Below are 24,417 nucleotides of genomic sequence, written 5' to 3'. Positions count from 1 at the left end.
TTTCACCCCCCCCCCATCCCTCTTCGGCTGACTCCCACGCTGACAGAGCCCTTTCTATGCCTCACTCTGCCATTTCTGATACTCTTGATGTTCTTGCCCCCGTCATGAGGATCTGCTTGAAGCCCAAAGCCAAGTGCAATTCCTGGTACAACTCGGACCTCGTCACCCTTAAACACAAGTGCAGGGTGTCCGAGTGGAAATGGCATGCTTCCTGTATATTCTCTGACAAACTGGCCTGCTGCCTTGCTCTCTGTACGCACCAAGAAGAGAGCCCTCATCCAAGCGTGCATCTCTGCCGCATCCAACAACTCGGCTAAACTCTTTAAAATCTGCAAGGTGCTGGCCAACATGCTGCATTCGCTACCTCGCCTCTCCCCTCCCAGGCCCTCTGCATGGCCCTAGCTTCTAATTTCATCTCTAAAACTCAGGACATCCTGTCCTCTCTCTCTCTCTCTTTCTCCTCCTACCTCTACTCCCCTCTTCCTCTGGCCCCTCTGTGGCCACCTCTCCTCCCTTCTTCCTTATTTCTCTACTTCTCCCCAGCCAAGGTTTCTAGACAAGTCTGATCTATGAAAGTCTTGTCAAAACAGGTTCTCCCCTGTGTGCCTAAAACCATCAAGGACCACATTGACACCCTAGACTTCTGCAACCATTCCTTCGCCAGTGGAGTCTTCCCTCCCCCCCCCTGAAGCACTCCCTTGTGCACAAGAAACCCTCAGACGACCCCTCCTGCCCTGCTAACTACCACCCAATCACCATCACTCCTTTCCTGGGCAAACTCCTGAAAATGCTGGCCATCTCCCAGCTTAATAATCACACTGAATTGGTTGGTTGTCTCCATGACCATCAGTCTGGCTTCAGAGATGCCAGAAGCACGGAACCTGCTCTCCAGAACATCCGTGAAGACCTGCTCACCAACCTTGACTCCAATACCCCCTGTGTCCTCATCTTACTTGATCTCTCTTCTGCCTTTGACACGGTCAACCATTCAATCCTGCTCAACTGTCTCTGTGATCACCTGGGTATCACCTGTGATCACCTGGGTATCACCGATCAGGCCCTGGATTGGCTGACTTCTTTCCTCTCAGATCGATCCTCCCAGGCCCAACTTGGTGCCTTCCTCTATCTCTACCTGTGGTGTTGCCCCGGGGTATAACCTCCCTCCCTGGCTGTTGAACCAATAGCTGGCACGTCTTTCCCACCGCATTGCCGCTCCCTGCCCCAACTTTCAGTGCTATGTGGACAAAAACTCATTTTCAGACTCCCTTGCGCCACCTCTTCTTCTCTCATCTCGGTCTGTCCGCTATCCAGGAGTGGTGTGCCGCCAATGATCTCTGCCTTAATTCCAGTAAGACTGATATTCTCCTCATCTGCACAGCTGCTCCGTCCTTTCCTGATGCTCTCTGGCTGGCCTCTCTTGGCTCTCTTCCTTCTCCCACCTGTGAGGATTAAAACCTTGGGGTCATCGTAGACTCCACTCTCTCCTTCTCTCCTCACATCTCTGACGTCTCCAAGAAGTCACACTACCAGCTGCACCTCCTCAGAGGTATTCTTCCTTTCCTCTTCTTCCCCCAGAAGCTCACCGTCTCCAGAGCTCCGGTTCTCTCTCTTCCTAAATATCTTCCTTTTCGAGCTCTTCGCTCATCCGCCTCCAACCCCCTCAGAGTCAGTCGCTTCTCCAAGCAACGAGTTGAGGGTAGATCTCTTTCTTCGGCTGGGGCCTCCCTCTGGAACAGCCTCCCTGAACTTGAGGTGTACCATCTGCGGTTCCGGAAGCACCTCAAGACCTTCCTCTTTGCTTTTGCTTTCTCTCCTCCTCTACCCTGCTGAACTCCTGACTGAAACTTTACTGGTCACCTGGCTACCATCTGATCTCTGGCCCAGGTCCCCTCCCCCGCCAGCTGCACTCCTGCACTGCCTCCCGGCCACCCCCTGCACTTGGGGACTATTTCTGTATCCCTACAGTCCCACCAGCTCTTGATACTTGATGTCTGCACTTACCCCTGCACTTGCCACTAGCTGGCCGCACTTCTACCTACTGTTTTTATTTATTTTATTTCTTTTTTACTGTTGATTCTATGTATTGCACTGCCCCCACTCACTTTCCCCCTCCCCTGCACAATCTCAATGTCACCTGACCTAGTAAGATCGTTGTCTCTGCCTTACCTCTGTTTCCCCTCCCTTGCCTCGTAGCGCTTTGAAACACTTGTGTATAGGCGCGTTATAAATGCCATATCATATCATGGAGGGCGGTGTGATGTAATTCAGTGTTGGGGTCTCCAACCATGGTTTACATAGGACTGGCTTAGCCCAGGTATAGCTGTTTCAGTTTGGATCTCATCGCTAACCTCGAACAGTAGGGCAAAAATCGATAAAGGATTTATCCAAATACATCAGGAATCTTGCAGAAGGCGCTTTAGAAGGATTCTAAAGAGCCTTCTGCAAGATTTATGACGTATTTGTACAAATACTTATTTAACAATATTCAGTGGGTGAAATCAAAAGCTTAAAATACTTTTTAGTTAACTACACAAGCCAATACAAAACTATGGTATAAACACTGATCAGACAATCATAGGTTAACTTTGGACCAACTGGCCCAGTTGTGCATTATCACAAAATGTGCCATAACACCTACTAACGGCTTGCAGAAGCCAATGCCACGGTTTACATCCACAAGGAATGTTGCATGGCAATACTAGTACTTTCTACAGTGTACAGGCTGCATCCTGAACAATACACACATTCACCTGAGAAGTATCACCATGCAAATGAATAATTCACATGTGCAAGTCAATGCAACTTGAGTGGGGTTCTACAACAGTGCTTCTATAACAACCTTGTTCTGGCTGCACAATCACATCTCTACAGGGGATGCCAGACAATGTTAGGTCAATGAAGGCCCAGATAGTGACTCCATAAATGGACTCGGCATACTGTATATGAATACAATTTCTAAACATAATCCAGGTGCCAGCTCTGATTTAGCAACACAGGCAACGGGCAAAAGCCCCAAATATTGGTAGATTGCCGCACCATCAAACTGCATTAGCAGACTCTAGAGATTGTCACCGGATGTTACATTATTTTGTATTAATCATTCAAATTACAAAAATCGTAGTGCTTTGCAGTAACCACTCAGCAAGTGACGTGTGCATGAGTGAGTGAGAAGGTGAAAAATAGGGTGAATTACAATTGGAACTGTCACTTCTGAGATTCCAATATACGTTAGAAAAAAATCAAATCCACTAGACTTACAATGGTTGAAGGGAAATGCAGACCTACCCGAATAACCTTCCGGCAGCCATCCAGTATCTGATTTAATGGCCCCAAAATATCTTCGACTGGAATGTTGCATTCGCCATCTGCCACCAAGGTGGAAGGCTTCCCATCCTCCATTTTAGCAGGAGAGTATGCCTGTCTCATTGGAGGCATGCCCAGAGGGGGTGTGGAAGAGGCTGGGGGCATCTTTGGAGGTGTTGGAGACACAAATGACTGAGGAGGTGGGACTAAAGGAACAAATGAAGCAATTAGTTGCTATAAAAGAAAGGTTCCTGGTTAGTTCAAGATAACAACAACTCCACATTACCAGCAGTACACTGCAAGGTCTGTAGCTTATCAAAAACTTGTATTTTCTCCCACTACTTTGACAGTGGTCTGACCAGGATTTCCAGCAGGCAGGGCATTTTTCAGTAGCAAGCATACCCAGCTAATATAGGAGTCTGGGACTATTTGGGGCAAAGGGGACTGATGAAAAACAGGCTTTACTTTAGAAGGGAGGGATAATGTGCCTTATAGAAGAATGATTTGCAGATCACTGCTCAAAAGAAATGCATTGAAAGACAAGAATGTTTCTGAATACTATGATCAAGCCCAGCAGCACAATTTTGGATACTCTCAAGCACCTCCATCAGACCCACACCACACCCAATGAGAATCTGTCATACAGCATGTTCATGCTACTTTAAGAACAGCTTTCAGAATATGAACAAAACACAGTGGACAAAATGGATATAATTGTGCATGTTGAATGCACATTCCGGTTATTGGTATTTCACCGTGTGTGATGCATATAGATTGCAGGAGAAACTCAACATTAAAAAGTAATACAGGCAAGCTCTGATATGTATGCTATACAAGTAAATAAAGTAAACATTGGATTCTGCCCCATAAAAACAAGGCTTTCTTTGCTATATGAGCTACACTCTTATGATGGTATACGATACATTTCACACATTGAACTCAGGCTAACTATATGGAGGACCCGCATACAGAACGACATGTTTCAGAATAAACAGTGCTTATGTACAGAAGGCCATTAATATTACAAAATCTCACTACATTTCACTTCAATTTGAGCAGATATTTTCAGTTGCGTTTTCCAAACCTCCCTACAGTACCGTCCCAATGTTCCCGATAGTCCCTTCAAATGTCTGTTGTGCTAAATGACCAAGATGGCCCTCTTCATGTTCTCGGTTTGTGCCTTCCCACCTGCTAACAAGGAATATTTCAAGGAAGGAAACAAAGTGTGCAAAAAAGGAAAGTTTGTGCACCTTCATCATGCAACTGTGTTTTGGCATTATGCAATGCTTTTTAGCATCAGAAGGGCATTTCATTACTGTTTTTTATTTTTTTATAGAAATGTTCAGATGTTAGCCAGACATAATAAAGGCTAAGTTGTGACGGGAAGTTTGAATCTTTTACCAAGCGATATTAGGATTTCACCCAAGTAACTCCTTTACAGAAATGTACATGTCAAGGCAATACAATACTTATGGGTTCAAACAACAAAAACAGCGAAAGTATTGCAAGGCAGAAGTCTTTTTCGCAATTCAGTAGGTTGTGACCCAATGTGGGATAGAGAACTCATTGAAAGGTATTGGGCATTGCGATCAATCTCAGATGAGCCAATTAATCAGATTGAGATCCGCTTGGGAGGAGCTATTGCAAGAGGAATAGAGATTACACTTTCATAATCATTACAATAGGTAAAATAATGGTGTCAGATTAGTTTCACACTGGGAGGAGAAAGTGGAAGCATGGAGATGAGGATCATAGAGAGACATTACAAAGTGTGCGAGGATGATAAAAATGAGAGTTGTCACTAAGTGGGAGATCACCTCTGAGAAGCCAAGGCATGCAGGACGAACATGCTCGGGAGTTACTGATGGGGTTTGTAGTTTTTAATTTTGTTTGTCAAAGTTTTGGTGGCATTTCTCCAGCGCTTTCAAAAAGGTCTGACTGAATCTGTATCAGTGTTTTCACATTTTTCTCAGAAAAAAAAAAAAAAGAAACCGCAGACAACTGTGCTTTTCCAAACTATTAAAAAAAAAAAGCCTTCTTGCCAAGGAAAAACACGAGGGGCAGCATTTCCTACAGATAAGCAGATTCCGACAAATATGGACATAGCTGTGTGTGGCAAACATCATTCCATGCCATTCTATCACCAATGCTACTCCAGGATTCAAGCAAATGCAAAGAAAATACAAACTATACACATTTGCAATGAAAGGTTTTTGTTCAGGGTTTCTCTGAAAAGCAAACTTTCTGAAAGTCTGGGCATGCATTAAAAGGTCATACTTCTATCAGTTTCTCCTTTTCATGCAACTTGTCGAACAACCCACATAGCTTTATATAAAAACAACATGCCAAATCAACTTGCTCCAGTTTAACAGATTACCCGTAGGGTAGGAGGATACGTATTTAGAGCCTCTATGAATAGTGCTTGGTAGGCCTACGTCAGGGTTGTGGGGTTTGAAACCGGACATTCTGCTGGACTAGTAAACAAGTAGGATGAATAGAGATTCAGATACGGGAGATCGCCAAAGGAACAGTTTTAGGGTAGGAGTTTGTTGATATTTTAGTTTGCGTTCTAAAAACAAATGCCTATTGTGTGGTCAGCTGTTTCGCACCATACATGGTGTCTTCTCAAAGCTTAGGCAAGAAACAGTGAGGAGGCATTTAAGCCCCTATGAGGAGGTCATGAATGAATATTCCCAATTGGCTTTCACCTCAATTCGTAAATACAGCAGACAGAATACAGTGGCTTGGCTGAAGGCGCTATGGAGGTGCGCCAGATTTAAATTACATCCAAAAGGGACTGATGATAAACCAGTCAAAAGGATTTACAATTGATGTCTTATCAGGTTTCAATACTCTGAAAAAAATGTTGCAACAATGTTTAATTTGTACTGCTGATGGATGACCAACAGATACAATCTGATGTCAGTAAGTAGAAGCTGAATTCAATGAACATTTACATTTCCTGTAACACTAGCAAACCATGAAACGAGTTTATCTCTAAGGGTGAATGGAGCCAAAGCATTCTGAAATGAAACAAAACATGTATATAAACGTAATATAAAAACTTTTGTACTTTGGACAAACCTGCTGTTACACGAGCAGGTGCAGTGCAAGAGGAACCAGTGGGGTTTACAAAGTCACTTTGACCCGGACCTCAGCTTGAACAGTAGTGCACGTTTACAGAACCTTCGTAATTCGTTATAGGATTTAACCTTGCACTCAATGCATTGTGGTCCATGAAGTCTCAAACCATGCTTTGACTATGCCAATGTTGTAGAGTCCTGTTGAAAAGCACCACGCTCACTAAAAGTCTGGCATGGGATGTAAAAGCATGCACCTATTTGGGAAGCAACGGTGCATTCTGGGGTGGGGGGAGTATTGTTCTACCTTTGAGTCTACCAGGAGTTGCCATTTAAACCTAGTAAACCAGCGGCTCTCATGTGGTTTCCTAAAGAAACATTAGAAGCTGTGGTCCCGGCTTTCCATACAGTTAGTTCCTTGCACTGCTGTACATCCGGTTGTGCGCCGCTCTTAAGCAACCCCTTCAGTTCCTGTCCTTTACCACTTAATTGTGTGTGTGTGTGTGTGTGTGTGTGTGTGTGTGTGTGTGTGTGTGTCTTTGCCCCAAGAGTCTAGATAAACAACAAATGAATGGCCTGTAACTACTGGCTATGATTACAGATTAAACTATCATGCACTCAATGGTGGGTTGCCTATCGTGCTCCGCCTTAGATTGATTCATTACCTCCCATTATCTATTTTGTAGTTATACTGTTCCTTCCAGCTTTATTCATTTCTAATCTTGCTGGTCTCAGTTTATTTTTTACTCCTGCCCACCGCTTACCTCAACCCATCCTGCAATTCTGGTCACACCCTTGTACTCGCACAGTCCCAGCTCTGCTCAGCAGCAATCTCGGACCTAGCTTCATGAAGGGGGCTTCTGAAACCAGACAGTCATAGAAGCACTCATGAAACCACTAAACAAGAGAGGATGCTATTTTATAAGATGCTAAAGGAGTGCAGAACCAGATAATCGCACAGTCAACTGAAGATCTGTAGGTCTGCTGGTTTCACTCAGGGTATTAATCGTGGTCCCAAACCCTTAAACAGTTTGGATCATACAATAAAGGTGCACACAAGGCCACATTGCAGCTCCTCAAAGACTAGGTTCCTGGCTGTGGTATGCGCTAGCATGGGTGCCTATTAGGCATTGTGGCGGGTCAGGAGGTTTGCGACACGATGGACATTTTACAGGTTTATAATAAAATTATATAGATTAGGCCTAACTTTCCCCATATCTAAAGGGCTCACCCTACCGATCTAAAAGAACTAAGGATAGTCATCAGGAAGTCCTTAAATTAATATTTCTCGGCCCAAACCCAACTACCTGACCCTAACACCAAGATAAACAACTTAGACTGAGATCCTTATAAGATCCTTATTCTCTTGGGTTTGTGGCTTCTTCAATAGTCTCTGCAAGAAATGTCGGTTTCATCCGTTTCCAAATTTTACAATCTTCAATAAAGTCTGGATAATTCCTCCGTGATCTCTTTTAATTCTTGGACAACACTCTTTGGTTGTGTGCTTTCTTTAAGGATATGTTATGGCCAATGAGTCTTTACATACTTTTGCACACTCTGGTTTTATAATCTCTCAATTCACCCTTGATTGAATTATGAGGGACTTGATCCCCGCGTAGAATGTCTCTCTCCTGGGATCTTTGTTTAGGGATTTCTCTTCTCATACTATCTTGGTACTATCGAAAGAGACAAGGAGATGTTGACGCCCAAGTCTTTGACAACAGGCACCGGCTTGGGGAAAGGGCCCAGAGCAGAGTGCAGAACGGAGTCCACAAAGAGGTGGCAGCGTGGGACCAACCACCAGGAGCCCCGTCTCATCCCCATTCAACTTGAGCCAATTGCTGCTCAGCCAACAACCCACAGCCTCCAAGCAACGCCTAAGCTGAGACAAGGCGGTCAGGCTGAGTCTATGTAATAGTTTGTAGTATATGTGTGGGCCCAACTGTACCTTGATACCAGTGCACTCCTAGCCAGACTGCTCTGCTATGTTGCAATTGGGAGTGTTTTGGACTAACTTAGTGGATGCCTGGTGAACATACTATTTATTCGAATTTTTATATATAGCGCCACACGCCCAAAGGCCTCATGGCGCACACAAAAACAGGACAGAGGAACAGGGTTAGGAGAACAAAAAGAGTAGGCAGTTTGCAGGAGTCAATGGCATCATGGAACTACTGGGTTGATCTTCTAAACCACTGGCCAGAAGGATTCTTAAAATATCTACCCAACACGGGGATCATACTGTTAAAATGCAGATGGGCCCCAGGGTAACATCTCATCCTCCTCCTGGCTGGGCTAGGTCGCCCATGTAATTATTTAATTAGTGAGGCTATCTTTCAGTTTCTCAAAGTTGCCTTTAAACTGGCACTCGTGGTGCCCTTTGCTGTGTAGACTCTCGAGCACCAATTTGGCCCAGCTCTCTGGGATCCAATAACTTTCATCTTCCAACACGCTCTCTTTACCAAGTGTTGTTCCTCCTTAGCTCTCCTTGCCCCTCATTCCCTCTCCAGTGTTTGTGTAATAAGCAGCACTGGGTATTCCTTGGTTTTCCTGCGATTGTATATGCTTGCAGTTTCTTCGGCCGACTGCAATGTTATTACTGTATGCAGATCGGTGGTCAATACCCGACCCTACTTTCCCTGAACTACATGGGGAAAGTAGGTCCTGATTCTGGGGTGATCCTGGAACTTATGCTCTGCCAGGGAGTGCCACACATGAGACTAGGGATAGGATGGAAGCCCTATGGGATACCCTTTGTACTGCCTCCAGGACCAGCATCTCCGAGTTGGGAGATGAGGGGGTGGGTGCAACCCAGCCACCTGGCACCAAAAGGGCCATTCTTGGCATCCCTTGAGTGACTCTGTGACAGGCCTGATTGAGGGGCAATTAACAGAATGGCAGAAATAAAAATTTAGTAATTTTGAATCCACATTCGGTCTTTCAAAAATGTAAGCACTATTTTCTATAGCAGTCCGCCTCAAGTACCTGCCAAAGCGAGAGAAAATAAAAGTCAAATAGGGAGCTGAGGTCATCCAGTATTTCAGTCGATCCATCGCAAAGAAAAATGCTGAAGCAGCAGAAGAGACATTGTGTCATCACTCCTCAGGCGCAGTGGCACAAACAGTGGCTGTCCTCAGTTAACATTAAAACCTAACCACTCCTAGAAACCATGCAGCTCCCCCGAGGACTTCTGCCAAACAGCAAGGGCAGATATATAGTCATGACCCGGCGAAATTGCCCCTTCTGGACCTCATGGTCATTGTCACGAAGGGCTTGTACTCCTTCCTCCCAACATGGCCGTACCAAGCTCCGTGCTACGCACTAGCTTTCACGTTGTGGCACGTACTATAAATTGGTCACGCCCCTGCGGGTCCGCGTGTCTCAATGCCATCTTCGGTAGTGACCCGACGTGTGCTTACTCTCTACATTGATTTCCTTTGATCCTCTTGCTTCCTTCCTTGCCTTTATCCTGTTCCCGGATTCCCCCCCCCCCCACTTACTCGTTCTTCGCTAATCCTGGATACCCTGGAACCACGAACTTCCCGGAACTCTGAATGCATCCTGCAACCTGACGAGGCTCGGGCGAGCCTATTCAAGACCCGAACCATCCACAGGAAGAGTCCTGCGGCCGAACAAGGGAGATCTCGATCACAGGTGAGACGGGGGGAGATTTACGACAGTTTGAGACGCCAAACGATCAATACGGATTCTACCATGGAGAATGCTATTTAGGACCTAATGCGCGGAATGCAAGAACTTTCCAAGGAGATGCAGAATTTAAAAGCCGAGAATGCGGCGCTAAGACAGCTTGTCTTGTCACGTGACTCCGCGAACAAGGACAGCGTATTATTGGGAGGAGTGGTTGATAAATACGACGGTTCAACAAAGACCTTACGTGGATTCCTGGATTCTTGTTTGGTACATTTTACCTTCAAGCCCTACTATTTCTCAACACTCCTAGGGCTAAGGTGGGCTTCATAATATCGCATTTTTCCGGTAATGCCCTTACATGGGCCACTCCTTTACTCAATTCAGGGGATGCTCTCCTGGATGATTATGAAGGCTTCATCGCGGAACTCAAGACCATGTTCGAACGTCCAGAGCTGGTCCACGGTGCTCAAGAGAAGTTACTCGACTTCCAACAAGGATCCCAAGACATGTTGACCTATGTTACCAGATTCAAACAGCTAGCCAAAGAGGCGGACTGGCCCCTGGAAGCCAGTTTTACCTTATTTCGCAGAGGTCTAAATGAAGAGATTAAGGACGAATTACCCAGAGTGGCACGTCCTAGTTCATTCCAGGCCCTCCTGGACTTGTCTATGCAAATAGACTTCAGAATCCAAGAAAGAAAGGCCGAAAAGAAAAAGAATAAAGTCTCAATTCAAAGAAACTCCCCAGAGAATACTACAAGGACCGAATCTGCCAAGAATCCGAGCACCGATTCTGAACCCATGCAACTTGGAGCCTTTCGTGGACCAATTTCCCCGCAGGAAAGGTTAAGAAGGATACACACAGGCTTATGTATGTATTGTGCTTCAGATAAACATCTAGTTAAAGAGTGTCCTCTGGCTCCTCCCCGACGCTCAGGAAACGCCAGCTCCCGATCCTAAATGGGGCAAGGTTTCGGGAGAGCGATGTTTGCTCCACATCAATTCCATCCTTGAACTCTCCTGGACAAAACAAATTGGTGATATTACAGGCCTTTTTATCGCCATCCAAGGACAAGGTCTACCCCATACTGGCCTTGGTGGATTGCGGAGCAATGGGAGTCTTCATTAATCAAGATTGGGTAAGAAGTCATAACATTCCATATGAAGCAAGAAGTTTTTCACAGCCAGTGGAAGCAATTGACGGAAGACCTCTTTCCTCAGGACCCATAAGTCTGCAAACAAGGGAGATCCATCTTTCCATAAATCATCATCAAGAAAGGATTGCGTTTGACATTATAAAATCAGCCCATTACCCCTTGGTTCTGGGCATGCCCTGGTTACAAAGGCACAATCCATATATTAACTGGACGGCCGGATCCTTATTCCTGGGCTCGGAGTTCAGTATGAACCATTGTTTAAACCTGGATACCTCAGTCACAGCTCCTATAAGTCTACTAAGGTGTCCAGAGACACCACTCATGGTTTCCAATATTGTACAAGTTCCAGAGATCTATCAAGGGTATGCTGATGTATTCTCTACTGCCATTGTTTAAGCCTTACCTCCACATAGACCCGAAGATTGTGCCATAGATACTGAACCCTCAGCAGTGATTCCCTTTGGCAGGATGTTTATCCTTTCAGAACCCGAAAAGAGAGCCCTCCGGGAATACCTAGACACTAATCTTGAGAACGGCACCATAAGACCTTCAAAATCACCAGCTGCTGCTTCATTGTTCTTTGTTCCGAAAAAGGATACTAAAGAGCTCAGACCTTGCCTGGACTATCGGGGCCTAAATCAATACACCCTGAAAGACAGATACCCTCTACCCCTGATCTCGGATATCCTTGAAGCTGTGAGAGGTGCAGTGATATTCACGAAACTGGATCTCCAAGGTGCTTACCATTTGATCCGTATCCGGGAAGGAGACGAATGGAAAACAGCCTTTAGAACACCCTTTGGACACTTTGAATACCTAGTCATGCCCTTTGGCCTGACCAATGCTCCCGCAGTCTTCCAGCGTTTTATGGATAGGGTGTTCTCTGACATGTTATTTCTCAATGTTATCGTCTACTTGGATGACATATTGATCTTCTCCAAGGACTCCTTGAAAATTGAAGAACATGTAAAAGCAGTACTTCAACGTCTCCGTGAAAATCAACTCTTAGCCAAACCAGAAAAATATTTGTTTCATGTCACATCAGTTCACTATCTGGGATTTGTCCTCAGTTCAGAAGGAATTAGTATGGACCCTTCAAAGGTGAAGGCCATACTGGCTTGGCCCGCCCCAACATAAGCAAATACAATCCTTCCTGGGGCTTGCCAACTTCTACCGGAAATGTATTCCCACCTTTTCCGAGATTGTTCAACCCATTGTTAATCTCCTGAAGAAAGACGTTCCATTTAACTGGTCTATACCACAAGACAAGGCATTCCAATGCTTGAAAGAAGAATTCACCCAGGCCCCCATCCTGGTCCAACCTGACATAAATCGTCCTTTTCTAGTGGAAACTGATGCCTCCAATTACGCCATAGGAGCAGTTTTAAAACAAGAATCCGATGATAAGTTGGAACATCCCATTGCTTATCTCTCATGGACCCGGACCACCAGCGAGACTCACTACTCAGTTCTGGAGAAGGAGTTATTGGCTATTCGTCATGCCTTCACTGAATGGAGACATTTACTCCTGGGTGCTAAATATCCAGTTCAAGTCCGTACTGATCACCGAAATCTTCAGGTCCTACAATCCATGGAGTGCAGGAACAGTAGACAAGCTCGATGGGCCTACTTCTTTGCTCAATATCAATTTCAAATTTCACATGTTCCTGGATCGCAAAACTTGATTGCCGATGCCCTTTCTCGGCGTCCCGACTACGTTCCCTTGGAGGATAAGATCTATCCAAAAATGTTTCCACCCACAATCTTTGTAGCTCAAGCGATCAATCTCCTGGAAGAAATCAGAGCACAGACTCAATTATCTGAACTTTGGAAGGACATATCGAAGAAAAATCCCTGGCGTCTGACAATCAAGGAAGGATATTTATTCAAGAACAATTCAGTGGTCATTCCGACAAAAGAACTTCAACAGAAGGTAATGAATCTATGCCATGATACTCTTCACTCCGGCCATCGAGGAGTAACCAACACCTTCCGTCTTATACAAAGACAGTTCTGGTGGCCAGGGATGAAGTTCAGTGTAGTTCAATACATCAAGACATGTGCCATTTTTAGTCAGAACAAGTACGATAATCAGAGGCCGGCGGGTCTGCTTCTACAACCTACGTTGCCAACCCGACCCTGGGAAGTTATTGCCACTGTCTTGATTGTTGAATTACCACCTTCCCGAGGATATACAACCATCATGGTAACCATTGACTTGTTCACTCATCTAGCTCATTTTAGACCATTGTATAAACTACCATCTTCCTCAGAACTTGCTGGAATTTTCCTGGAACATATTTTTCGTCTTCATGGCCTTCCTTCCAAGATTATTTCGGATTGGGGACCTCAGTATATTTCACAATTCTGGAAACATTTCTATTGTGTTCTAGGAATCCAACGTGCTCTTTCTTCAGGCTATCATCCACAAATCAATGGGGCAACGGAACGAGTAAATCAAACCCTGGAACAATATCTTCGTTGTTTTGCCACCAAGGTTCAAGACGATTGGTCTCTCCTTATACCCTTAGCCGAATTCTCCTACAATAACTCTGATCATTCAGCTCTGAAGATCAGCCCTTTCTATTGCAGCCAAGGTTATCAACTGTCTGTTTTACCATCAGTTCTTCCCGAATCTACTCCGGTACCTACCCTTGACTCTTGGATTCAGATGCTGATCGACTTACAAAGAGAGGCAAAGGATCAGTTGGAACAGGCCCAGACTCGAACCAAAAGATATGCAGACTCCAAGAGAAGACCATCACCTTCCTATTCAGTTGGCGATCAAGTCTGGTTAGCCTCGAAAATGTTACCTCGACATCTACGACCAAATAAATTAGCTCCTCGCTATTATGGTCCATTTTCTATAAAGGAGATCATCAATCCTGTCTCCTTTCGACTTAAGCTCCCCGATTCCTGGAAAGAGATTTTTTTTTTTTTAAATATATTTTTATTTTGTTTTAAGTGAAAACAGTATAAACAAACTTGTGACATTATATACAGTAAGACAATAAACACTTAAAACACAACACTACACTCCCCCCCTCCCCCCCAAGAGCTCATCCACAGGGTAGTTCTGTATCGACCTGGTGTGGCCGGGTGACTTCCTCCTCCGAGGCAGTAGGTTCTCCTCGTACCCCAAACAGACCAGTGACTAATGACCTCCAGGCTACTAGGTTGCCCACATCCTCCTCCCCGCATTTACTGCATGCCTCTTGCCAGACCATGGTTTCGGCTTCCGCCCATTTTTGGAGATCCCTCCACCACATCTCTATCCTAGGTTTGTAGCATTGCTTCCAGTTCATAGCTATCCTCCTCTTAGCGAGTATATACGCTAGGTCTCTCAGTTTCCCCAGATGTCTGGTGTTCTTCGGTCTGGGGAACCCCCCTAGAAGGCAAGCCCAGGTCGTGTCAATGCTTATCGGGACCCCTTTGTCAGCCAACTTCTGCGACACTTCTCTCCAGAAGACTTCGATTACTGGGCAGGACCAGAACATATGCGTCATGTCCGCGTCCTCCTCGTTACATTTCGGGCATGCCTGCCTGCCCGAGTTCGCAAACTTAGCTATTCTCTTGGGGGTCATATACGCTCTGTGTGTGATATATAGTTGGATTTGCTGTAATCTAGCATTTCTGGACACTTTTTTTAATGATATCCCAGAGCCCGTTCCCACATCCCATCAGTCATCTGAACCCCCACCTCCATTTCCCATTCTAGTCTCAAGTCTGTCAAGTCCTTTCCCACTCGGGACATCACCACCTCATACAATCTAGAGATCTCGTGTCCGCCCTCTGATATGTCATATATTGTATCAATCAGGGCATCCGGATCCTCCGCTAACACCGTCTCAGGCCAAGATTTTCGGATAATCCGTACCAACCTGAGGTATGTAACGTATTGGCCCCCATGTAACCCAGCTTCTTCTTCTAGGTCTGCAAAATCCTTGATGGCCCCATCTTGCCATATATCTCCCAACGTGGCCAACCCAACAGATTCCCCGTACATTCTGATCGTTTTTCTAAGTTGACCATCCCCCGCAGTTAAGGCAACCAGTGGCACCTGCGGCGAACACGGATCCGGGCTTTCCAGTAGCCGGCATGCTCTACGCCACATTTTCCACCCAAGTAACAGCATACCAGGGCGAAGATTTAAGTCTTGTCTAGGGACCCAGATGATCTCCTTCAAATAAAACGGGGTGCAATCTGTCCCAACCAACCTGGACTCGGGAGATTCCTCATCAGAGAGCCACTGTGTAACATATTGCAATTGGCTCGCTACATAATAGGCCTCAAAATGTGGTAATTTAATCCCTCCTTTATCGTAGAAGTTTTGTAGCTTCCACAGCGCCACTCGGTTGCGAGTGCCGTGCCATAGGAAGTCCCTGCACATACTGTCGAGTTTGGTAAAGAACTTCCTAGCTATTAAGTATGGTATGTTGTTGAAGAAATGCAGCAGTCTAGGCAAGACAACCATTTTAAGCAACGCCCCTCGCCCTATCATCGCTAGCGGCAGCTTTTCCCAAAATCGCATAGACGCACGGATTTTATCCACAGCAACCTGGGTGTTATACAGATGTTCGTTTCCCACAGTGTGATATATGTCTATTCCGAGGTATCGGAAGGACTCGGCTGCCCAAGGCACGGGCAATACCGGTAAGCGTTCCGTGGGGACCCTCGAATAGTACCCTAGGGGGAACATGCTCGACTTGCCGGGATTAACCGCTATGCCGGACAATTCGGCATACTTCTGCATGACCTCCAAAACATACTGGAGGTTCTCTTCCGGATACTTTAGGTATAGCAGCAAGTCATCGGCATATAAGGATATCAAATGGCTCTTTCCTCCCACCTCGATGCCCACCAGGTCATATTGCTGTCTAAGATATACCGCTAAGGGTTCCAAGGCCAATATGTATAACATCGGGAACCAAGGACATCCCTGCCTAGTACCCCTACTTAGGTGCCACTTATCGGATATCACTGATCCCGTACGCACCCTAGCCGTTGGCTGGCTATACAGTAGTCACGCCCATCTGATATAGCCTGGCCCAAACCCATATTCCCTCAGGACCGCAAACAGCCACGGCCACCTCACCGAATCAAACGCCTTAACTGCGTCTAGGGAGATCACTGCCATTTCCTCATCTCTTCTGTTCCCTTCTTCTATCACTCGGTGGAGCCGCCTGTGATTATGAGTTATATTCCTGCCAGGGACATAACCTGTCTGATCCGAGTGTATCAGTCTGCCGATGACCTTGCGCAGCCTGTCCGCCAAGACCGCTGTCAGGATCTTACTGTCTTGGTTCAACATCGACAGCGGTCTGTACGATCCACAGTGTTGTCTCGGCTTGTTAGGCTTGGGTAGTGGTACGATCAGCGCTTCTCTGAGCGTGTCTGGCAAGCGGCCTCCCTCGAATGATTCGTTATACATCTCCAGCATAGGGGGGAGTATCTCTGCGCTATACGTTTTGTAGAACTCACTCGGGAGTCCATCAGTGCCCGGGGTCTTGCAAGTAGGCAGCTGTTTCACCACCTCTTCCAGTTCATCTAGCGTAATGGGGCCATCTAATTCCTCCCTTTCCTCTGCACTAATCCTGGGCAGTTCTATATCTTCCAGTGTGTCCCTGATTTTATCCAGATTGTCTTCCCCTTTGTCCTCATACAGCGCTTTATAATAATCTAAGAAAGCAGCGTTAACCTCTTCCTGAGTGTGAGCCTCCTCTCCGTCTTCCCTTTCTATCATCATGACCGGGGCCCTGGGGGTTTCCCTCTTATAAAGCCATGCCAGTAGGCGACCAGTCTTGTCACCTCCTGCATGTTGCCTCTCCACGTATTTCCTGTAATTGAGGTCACAAAGCCGCTCCCAAAGCTCTGAGCATCGTTGTTGTAATTCGAGTACTAGGTCTGTGTCCCCTCCCCCTCTGGTACATTCACGCTCCAATTCTTTCTCCACTTTCTCCAGTTCAGCTAAAACCCCCCCCTGAAGGCCCTTTGATTTAGAAATAGCGTCGCCCCTCACTACCACCTTGAAGGCCTCCCAAAGTGTACCAGCCGAATCCACACTGCCCGTGTTCTCCTCAAAATACCTTGTAATGGTCTCTCTAATATCTTCTCTAAAGACCGGGTCTCTGAGCGCCTCCGCCCGAAGGCGCCATGTTGGAATCCGCCCTCTGGGGCGGCCATATTGCCAGGCCATCACCAAGGGCGAATGGTCCGACAGGACCCTCGCTCTGTATTCAACCTGTGTAGTTGTTATCGCCACTTCTGGCGTAGCAAAGAAGTAATCTAGTCTCGTGTGCAACTGTTGAGGGGCCGAATAATGAGAGTACTGCAAGGCCGTGGGGTGTTTCAATCTCCAGACATCTTCTAGTCCATAGTCGTCTAATAGTACCCGTAGAGCCCTGGCCGCTGGGGTGGGCCTGTCTACTTTACTGTCGGACCTATCTATCTTGGGGTCAAAAACACAGTTAAAGTCCCCCCCCCAGATGATCGGTTCCCCTGCGCACGGGCCCAGGCGTGTACATAGAGTCCTGAAGTATACAGCAGTATTCTGATTGGGGGCATATGTATTAATAATACTCAGTCCTCTGTTCTCAATCAGTACCCTCAGTATTACCAGCCTACCCTCCGGGTCTACCTCCTCTCGTACAATTCTGAGTGGGACATGCGGGGCCACCCAGATCAGCACACCTCTGGCATAGGCCGAGTACGGGGAGCCCACCACTGTACCACCCCATTTTTTCTTTACAAGGTCTAGTTTATGTTGGGCCAGGTGCGTTTCTTGTAGTAGGGCAATGTCGATCTTCTGTCGTTTAAGATACAACATGACTATTTCTTTTCAGGTAATTATTGAGGCCTCGGACGTTCCAGGTGGCAATCTTGAGGTCACCCATGGCAGCTATGTGTCTTCCCACCCCACTTACGGGAACCTCCAGCGGTTCTCATGACACAGAAGGCGTCCCACTGCAGCCACTCCGCGAATAAGCTCATTCCCAAACTAACCACACACACAACCAAACTCCAACTCCCTTTCCCCTCCCACTCCCACCCTCCCCCCAACACCACACACCCCAACTGTTGCCCAGCTTCAACAAAAGAGCTCAGGCACCCCCACATCTGGTTCCGCAAACACTGGTCCGTGCACGGAGCCCAGTAGGGTGAGGTCGCCCTAATGGCCACCTAAGCTATTGTGGGGAGAGAGTATCGCTCCATGGGGCTCCCGCTCAATGATAATCTCAATGTTTGTGACCAACAGTACAACCAACTGACCTTCCATACCGAAGGTTCCGAACCGACTATAATCAAGTCTCAGGGTCCATGAGTCGCGCCATCTTGCGATGCCATTTTACGTCTTCCGCAGCTCCTCCGAGTCCTTCTGGGGCCGGTCCGCCGATTCTTGAGGGCACCCCTGTGCGTCGAGCCACTCCATGGCGTCCTCTGGGGTCTCGGAAAATAAAGTTTTATGCGCCTGTATGACCTTCAGTTTTGCAGGGTAAAGCAACATATATTTGTAACCTGCCTCCCTCAGCCTCCGTTTCACAGTCCCAAAGTTCATGCGGCTCCGCTGCACAGCTAGGGTGTAATCCGGATACGCCGTGATGTTTGCTGCTCCTCTCTTGATCGTGCCTCCTTTTCGAAAATGTTCTAATATTCTTTCCCGATCACGATAGTTAAGAATTTTGGCAATGATGGGTCTGGGCGGGTTTCCGGGAGGCGGCCTCCTCGTTAGGGCTCTATGTGCTCTCTCCACTGCGAAGCCTTGGGATAAGGCCCCTCCGGGTATCTCTTGCAGCAACATGGTCTCAACAAAGTCAGTAGGGTCACGGCCCTCCGTCCCCTCCGGTAGGCCCACAATGCGGATATTGTTGCGACGGGCCCGTCCTTCCGCCTCCTCCACTCTATTTTCCAAGTTGCCCACCTTTTGGATTAGGGCGTGCAGTTTTGCCTTGTGGGTGGCACAGTCCGCCGTATTCGGGCCAACTTCTTTTTCCAGGGACTCTGTGCGCTCCGCCAGAACCCTAACGTCTTGTCTCAGTAGATTGACGTCCTCCTGGACCTCCCCAACTTTGAGGTCCAATGCCGTTTTTAATTCAGAGACAGCCAGTTCTAATTTCGACTCCCAGGCCGCTCTCAGGTCCGCAATCGCTGCCAGGATTTCTTGGTTAGAGCTCGAAGTCGTTGCGCCACCCACGGCTGGTGCATCCTTATTCTTGGTGGCGTCCGGGCCCAGGGACGTTTTGGTGAAGTCGTCCAGCGTGGGCTGTTTCGCCTTAGGTCGCACTGCCTTACTGGACATGGTTCTGAGGATGTGCAGGTCTACCGAATGATGAGTGGGCGCACTACACGCTGACCTGGTTAGGTCTTCCCGCAACTCTTTTCAATCCCGTCTCGGGCCTATGTCGGCCATTTTGAGTCGCCCTTTGTTCTCAGCGTCTCTCGACTTTTCTTCTCCGATCTTAGCCGGCGTAGCTGCTATGACCTCCAAAAGTTCACAGTACTTCGGTAGCACCTTCACACGCTGGCATGCATATCATCGGTATTCAATAAGCAGTCGTACTGCACTGATTTGCCCGGATCTGTTCAGGATCTCGGGAGCTCCGCTGGAACGCGTCCTCCTACATGGCTCTCGTAGCCACGCCCCCCGATTCCTGGAACAAGATACATCCAGTCTTCCATACTTCCCTGTTGAAACCCTACGTTAGTTCTACTCGAAAACCCTTCAAACCCACACCTGTGGTTGTGGACGACCAGTTGGAATATGAGGTGTCCAGGATATGTGATTCCAGGTATAGGAGGGGTCGACTACAATATCTGGTCGAGTGGAAAGGCTACCCCCCTAGCGAGAGAACATGGGAACCAGTTTCTAATTTAAAGACCCCTCGTTTGCTCAGAAGATTCCATTTTATTCACCCAGGCAAGCCTGGAGGAACCAGTCTTCGGAGGGGGCATGCTGTCATGACCCGGCGAAATTGCCCCTTCTGGACCTCATGGTCATTGTCACGAAGGGCTTGTACTCCTTCCTCCCAACATGGCCGTACCAAGCTCCGTGCTACGCACTAGCTTTCACGTCGTGGCACGTACTATAAATTGGTCACGTCCCTGCGGGTCCGCGCGTCTCAACGCTATATTCGGTAGTGACCCGACGTGTGCTTACTCTCTACATGGATTTCCTTTGATCCTCTTGCTTCCTTCCTTGCCTTTATCATGTTCCCGGATTTCCCCCCCACTTACTCGTTCTTCGCTAATCCTGGATACCCTGGAACCATGAACTTCCCGGAACTCTGAACGCGTCCTGCAACATGACGAGGCTCGGGCGAGCCTATTCAAAACCCGAACCATCCACAGGAAGAGTCCTGCGGCCGAACAAGGGAGATCCCGATATAGATATATATATATATATATATATAAAAAAACATCTTTAAAAACACAATTTGTGCACGGTTCATGCCATCACCAGCTCTTTGATATCCCCATTTCCTCGGATTGCTCTCTGCCAGAGCTAGGAGGGGGGGGGGCGGGGGCGGAAGACGAGACACCACCTGCTTTGTGTCCCTTACCAGAGAAAAGGGGTCCAACATCTTTTAGCCTGGAACCCAGCCATTTATTTACTTTTGCCAAACGGACGTAGAACAATTGCACAAAACTGATACAGAAAGGACAGAAGGCAATCCATCATGAGGAGCAAGATTCATTCAAGAAGAACTGAGATTGTGAGTTTTGATAGTGTAAAGAAAACCTGTTAACATTGAAGAACGTTGTTAGATAAGATTTTCATATTTGTGATAAATCTTCCTGACCTGTGTCAAACCCAGAACGTTCTTCTTGGACTTGCTGATTATTTTCCACTTGTCCCAAAGTGAAGGGGAACCTACTTCCCCCTCTCACCCAGTCTTTTACTCTTTTTATGGGTGACTTTTGTAGGTCTCTCCATAGTGTATGGTTGGAGTTATAGTTTCCTATAACCTTTTGGGCTTCCCTGTTAATTTCTCTTTAATGCACTTGGGTGAACTACTGTTCCCAAGGGGTAAAGAGGAATTTTCGTTGCCATTACATTTTATATAGTGAGCCAGCACACCCCACCTTATGTGGAGTGCTGGGGTGATTCAATGTATCCCTGTCCTTACTTACCTGGTAACTTTTTGTTACAATTTGTTACAATTGTAAGTTTACTTGAATGGCTGGTGGCAGTGGTTTTACTGTAATTACTTTTTAGTCTAATTACTCACAGGCTGTTAAAATCAGCCTAGTTAATGCACAGAAGGGCCACTATTCTACTAGAATGGTGGGCTCCTTGTTTTTTCACCATTTCTAGTGTGCATGTTGTTTCTGAGGTCTTCCCCTGCCATTCTAGGCAGGAACAACCTCAGTGGAAGTTTGGTCTTCGGTGGGAATGCTCCAAAGTGTTTGAGAAGGCAGGGAGCGAGGGAAGAGTCCACAACTCGGCAGCCCTTTGTCTTTCACCTTGCCTGAAAGGAACCAAGTGTCAATGGGGGCTGGTTGCCCAGATTGGACAGCCAGACCACCCCTTTCTGTAAACTGCAGGGAGACATTGCAGAGGTTGTGCTCTAGGTTCTGATAAATACCCTGAACTTGGAAGCTGCTGACAAGTTGACCACAGGAGCTGAAACCGAAGAGGAAGAAAAGACATCTGTAGCGATTTCCAGCGATCAGAGAGTCTGCTGTGCAACCGAAGCATGATGCAACCCTGCCTTGCAATCGTGCTGGGGGTCCCAAATGCGAAGACTCCTACCCAGAGGCTGGTGAGATCGACTACTCTCCAAACAAAAAGACCTGCATTTTAAGCACTCCCACAACATGCTGAGTGCAGTGCATGGTCTTTCGAAGTCCGAATCCAGCTGAAACTTGGTGGACTCCTCCTGATCTCCAGAGACAATTTGAATCCCTGAAGACCCCTCCCCAGAATGCAGATATCCGTTCTTTATCTGGTTGCTGTATATAAAAAAAAACAAAAAAAAAACAAACACAAATTCACAGAGCCGCAAGAATCCATGAAGAAACCTTTGCTGAAAGCCTCCTCTGCTGGCTGCTACTGCAATTCCCATCCAGTGTCCAATTCTTTCGTCTCCAGACCAAGAATCCAGGGACCGGGTCCTGTGCTACTGCATCATGAAGGAATCCACTCTGAAGCTCTTCTTTTCTCCTAAGGTACAGGGTGGGCTGCGTTAATACTTACCTTAAGTCTGGCGTGCATCCTGTGTGCCCAAGTAGATGATTTGTGTGGTTTGCCCATACCACTTGCCCAGGCCTAATGCTGGAACACATATAGGAAGCCTTCTGTGACATCCGTGAACACCAACTAACTCTGAAAGTGAATACTTTATTTTTTTATGTTTTATAGTTTGTACACAAACTTAACATTTCATCTTTTCTATTAAAATCATTATTTACAAAGAGAAAAAAAAAGCGCCCAACTGATCCACGGATTTGTCATCCCCACAAATCTTGTCCTGAATATAAGTGGGTAGCGATTTCCACTTATAATCTGTTCCCATCTTTCGGCGCAATCATGTTGAATTGATTCTTGGGGGAATATCTGTCCGAAGATTTTTCTTACTTCTGATAGGGAAAGAATCGATAAAGAGATGTTGGAGAGATTCAACCGAGTCCGCCCGTTTGCAAAATATTTCCTCCTTGGAGATTTGCCTGGTGATTGCTAGGTATTCTCTAGTCGGTAGAATATTGAGACGAAATCTAAGAAAGGTGTCCGTTATTCGCTTACAAGGGAATTTTATTAAATATTTTGGTGGTTCATTTAGGGCTCTTGTCTCGTATAGAGTGATAAACTGTATTTGCTTTTCTCTTCGATGGTGTGCATCCAGTCGAGTTGGTGGATAAGTTTCTTTGCTTACATTGGTCTGTTGATTAGTGTTTCACTAGTTATTTCATAGTTTTTGAGAATTTGGCTGCAAAATTCTTTCAGTCTGTCCATGGTAGGAGTTTTCAGCTCTAGGTTGGTGTTTTTGAGAAACCCGATTGCCGGGATGTCTTCGTCTATTATGATCTTTCTGTCGAAGGCTATATGTTTCCAGGGATTTAAAAGACTAATGACTGGATTGCCAGTTGGAAGCAGATTCTGCTGTTGGATACGATTTCAGAAGGGAGAATATTTTGCGCCAGAAGATTCCCTCCACGGTCTTCCATGTCTGCCGAGGGGAGTACATTTTTTTGTGAATGATTGATCCTTGTCGTGCAAGTGAACGACTTTTGATTTTTAGATGGTCCATCCATTGCGCTTCAATTTGTGACTGGTTCAGCCAGACACAGATATTTTGTAGTTTTAACTGTTTCAAATAGTTTCCCATCCAAAACTAGGTGAAATGTTTTTGCCTTGTTGTTTCTCTTCGAGGTCAATGACATTATTTGCATCTTTGAGGTGTTGATTGACATGTCGTTATCCTCAATTTATTTTTCGAGGACTCAAAGCCCTTCTTTGTAAGCCGATTTGAGTCTTGTCAAGGAGCACAAGATCATCGGCATAGAGTATGTAAGGTATGTGTGTTCCATACATTTTTGGCGGGTACGCTGTGTTACCGATTTGGCTGGCCATAATATCAAAAAGGTAGAAATTAAAAAAGAGTGGTTGCGAAGGGGCATCCTTGTTTGAGCCCCATGGCTGTTGGGATGGGCACCAGTTTATGTTAAACGGACTTTGACAGTTGTATTGCTATAAAGAGCCTTAATTGGCTCTAGAATTTCTGGTGCGCATTCCCAAGTATGTAGCTTGTTCCAGAGTTTGTTTCTATTAACACTGTCAAAGGCCATTTGGAGGTCGATGCGGACAGCGTAAACATAGGTTCCAGTTCTGTATGCTAGTTGTGTATGCTTCTTGTTTGGAGTGTATTGAGGATTATCACATTTATGTTAGTTCCTGCCTTCTTAACAAATCCAGTCTGGCGGGTGTCACATATGCGGTTTTTGGTTGCCTATTCGTTTAGTCTTTTTAGTAGAATTGATACAAATATCTTGCCAAGGGGGTCGAGCATGGCCAATGGTCTATAATTAGTGGGCAGGGTTTTCTTTTCTTTTTTCTCCTTGCTTATATACTGGAATTAGTGTGGCGGTTTTCCAAGTTTGCGGGATACATTTATGTTCGGAGATTAGTTTAAATAGTTCGAGACACAGCTCTGTCCAGTCTTCTGGTTGCTGCTCGATGTTGTTGTTGCTTAGCCCATCTGGCCCAAGAGCTCTCGAAGAATTTAAATGTGG

The 24,417-nt window shown here is 46.4% G+C and overlaps 1 protein-coding gene across 4 annotated transcripts in view; it reads right to left on the bottom strand.

Moving 5' to 3' along the window:
- SRA1 (steroid receptor RNA activator 1) overlaps positions 1-24,417 on the bottom strand; it is a 246,957-nt gene that overhangs the window by 164,066 nt on the left and 58,474 nt on the right. For 2 of the 4 annotated variants that reach the window (XM_069654244.1, XM_069654246.1), the window contains exon 3: positions 3,259-3,509. In XM_069654244.1, coding sequence (XP_069510345.1) covers positions 3,259-3,509 — 251 coding nt within the window. The remainder of the gene's footprint in view (positions 1-3,258; positions 3,510-24,417) is intronic. The other 2 variants (XM_069654245.1, XM_069654243.1) reach the window with 1 other exon arrangement.

Source organism: Ambystoma mexicanum, chromosome 3q, assembly GCF_040938575.1.
Source record: "Ambystoma mexicanum isolate Mex_15411 chromosome 3q, UKY_AmexF1_1, whole genome shotgun sequence".
Classification (NCBI taxonomy): Eukaryota; Metazoa; Chordata; class Amphibia; order Caudata; family Ambystomatidae; genus Ambystoma; species Ambystoma mexicanum.
The sequence above is the reverse complement of the archived record's forward strand: the minus strand, read 5'-3'. Positions and strand labels throughout refer to the sequence as shown.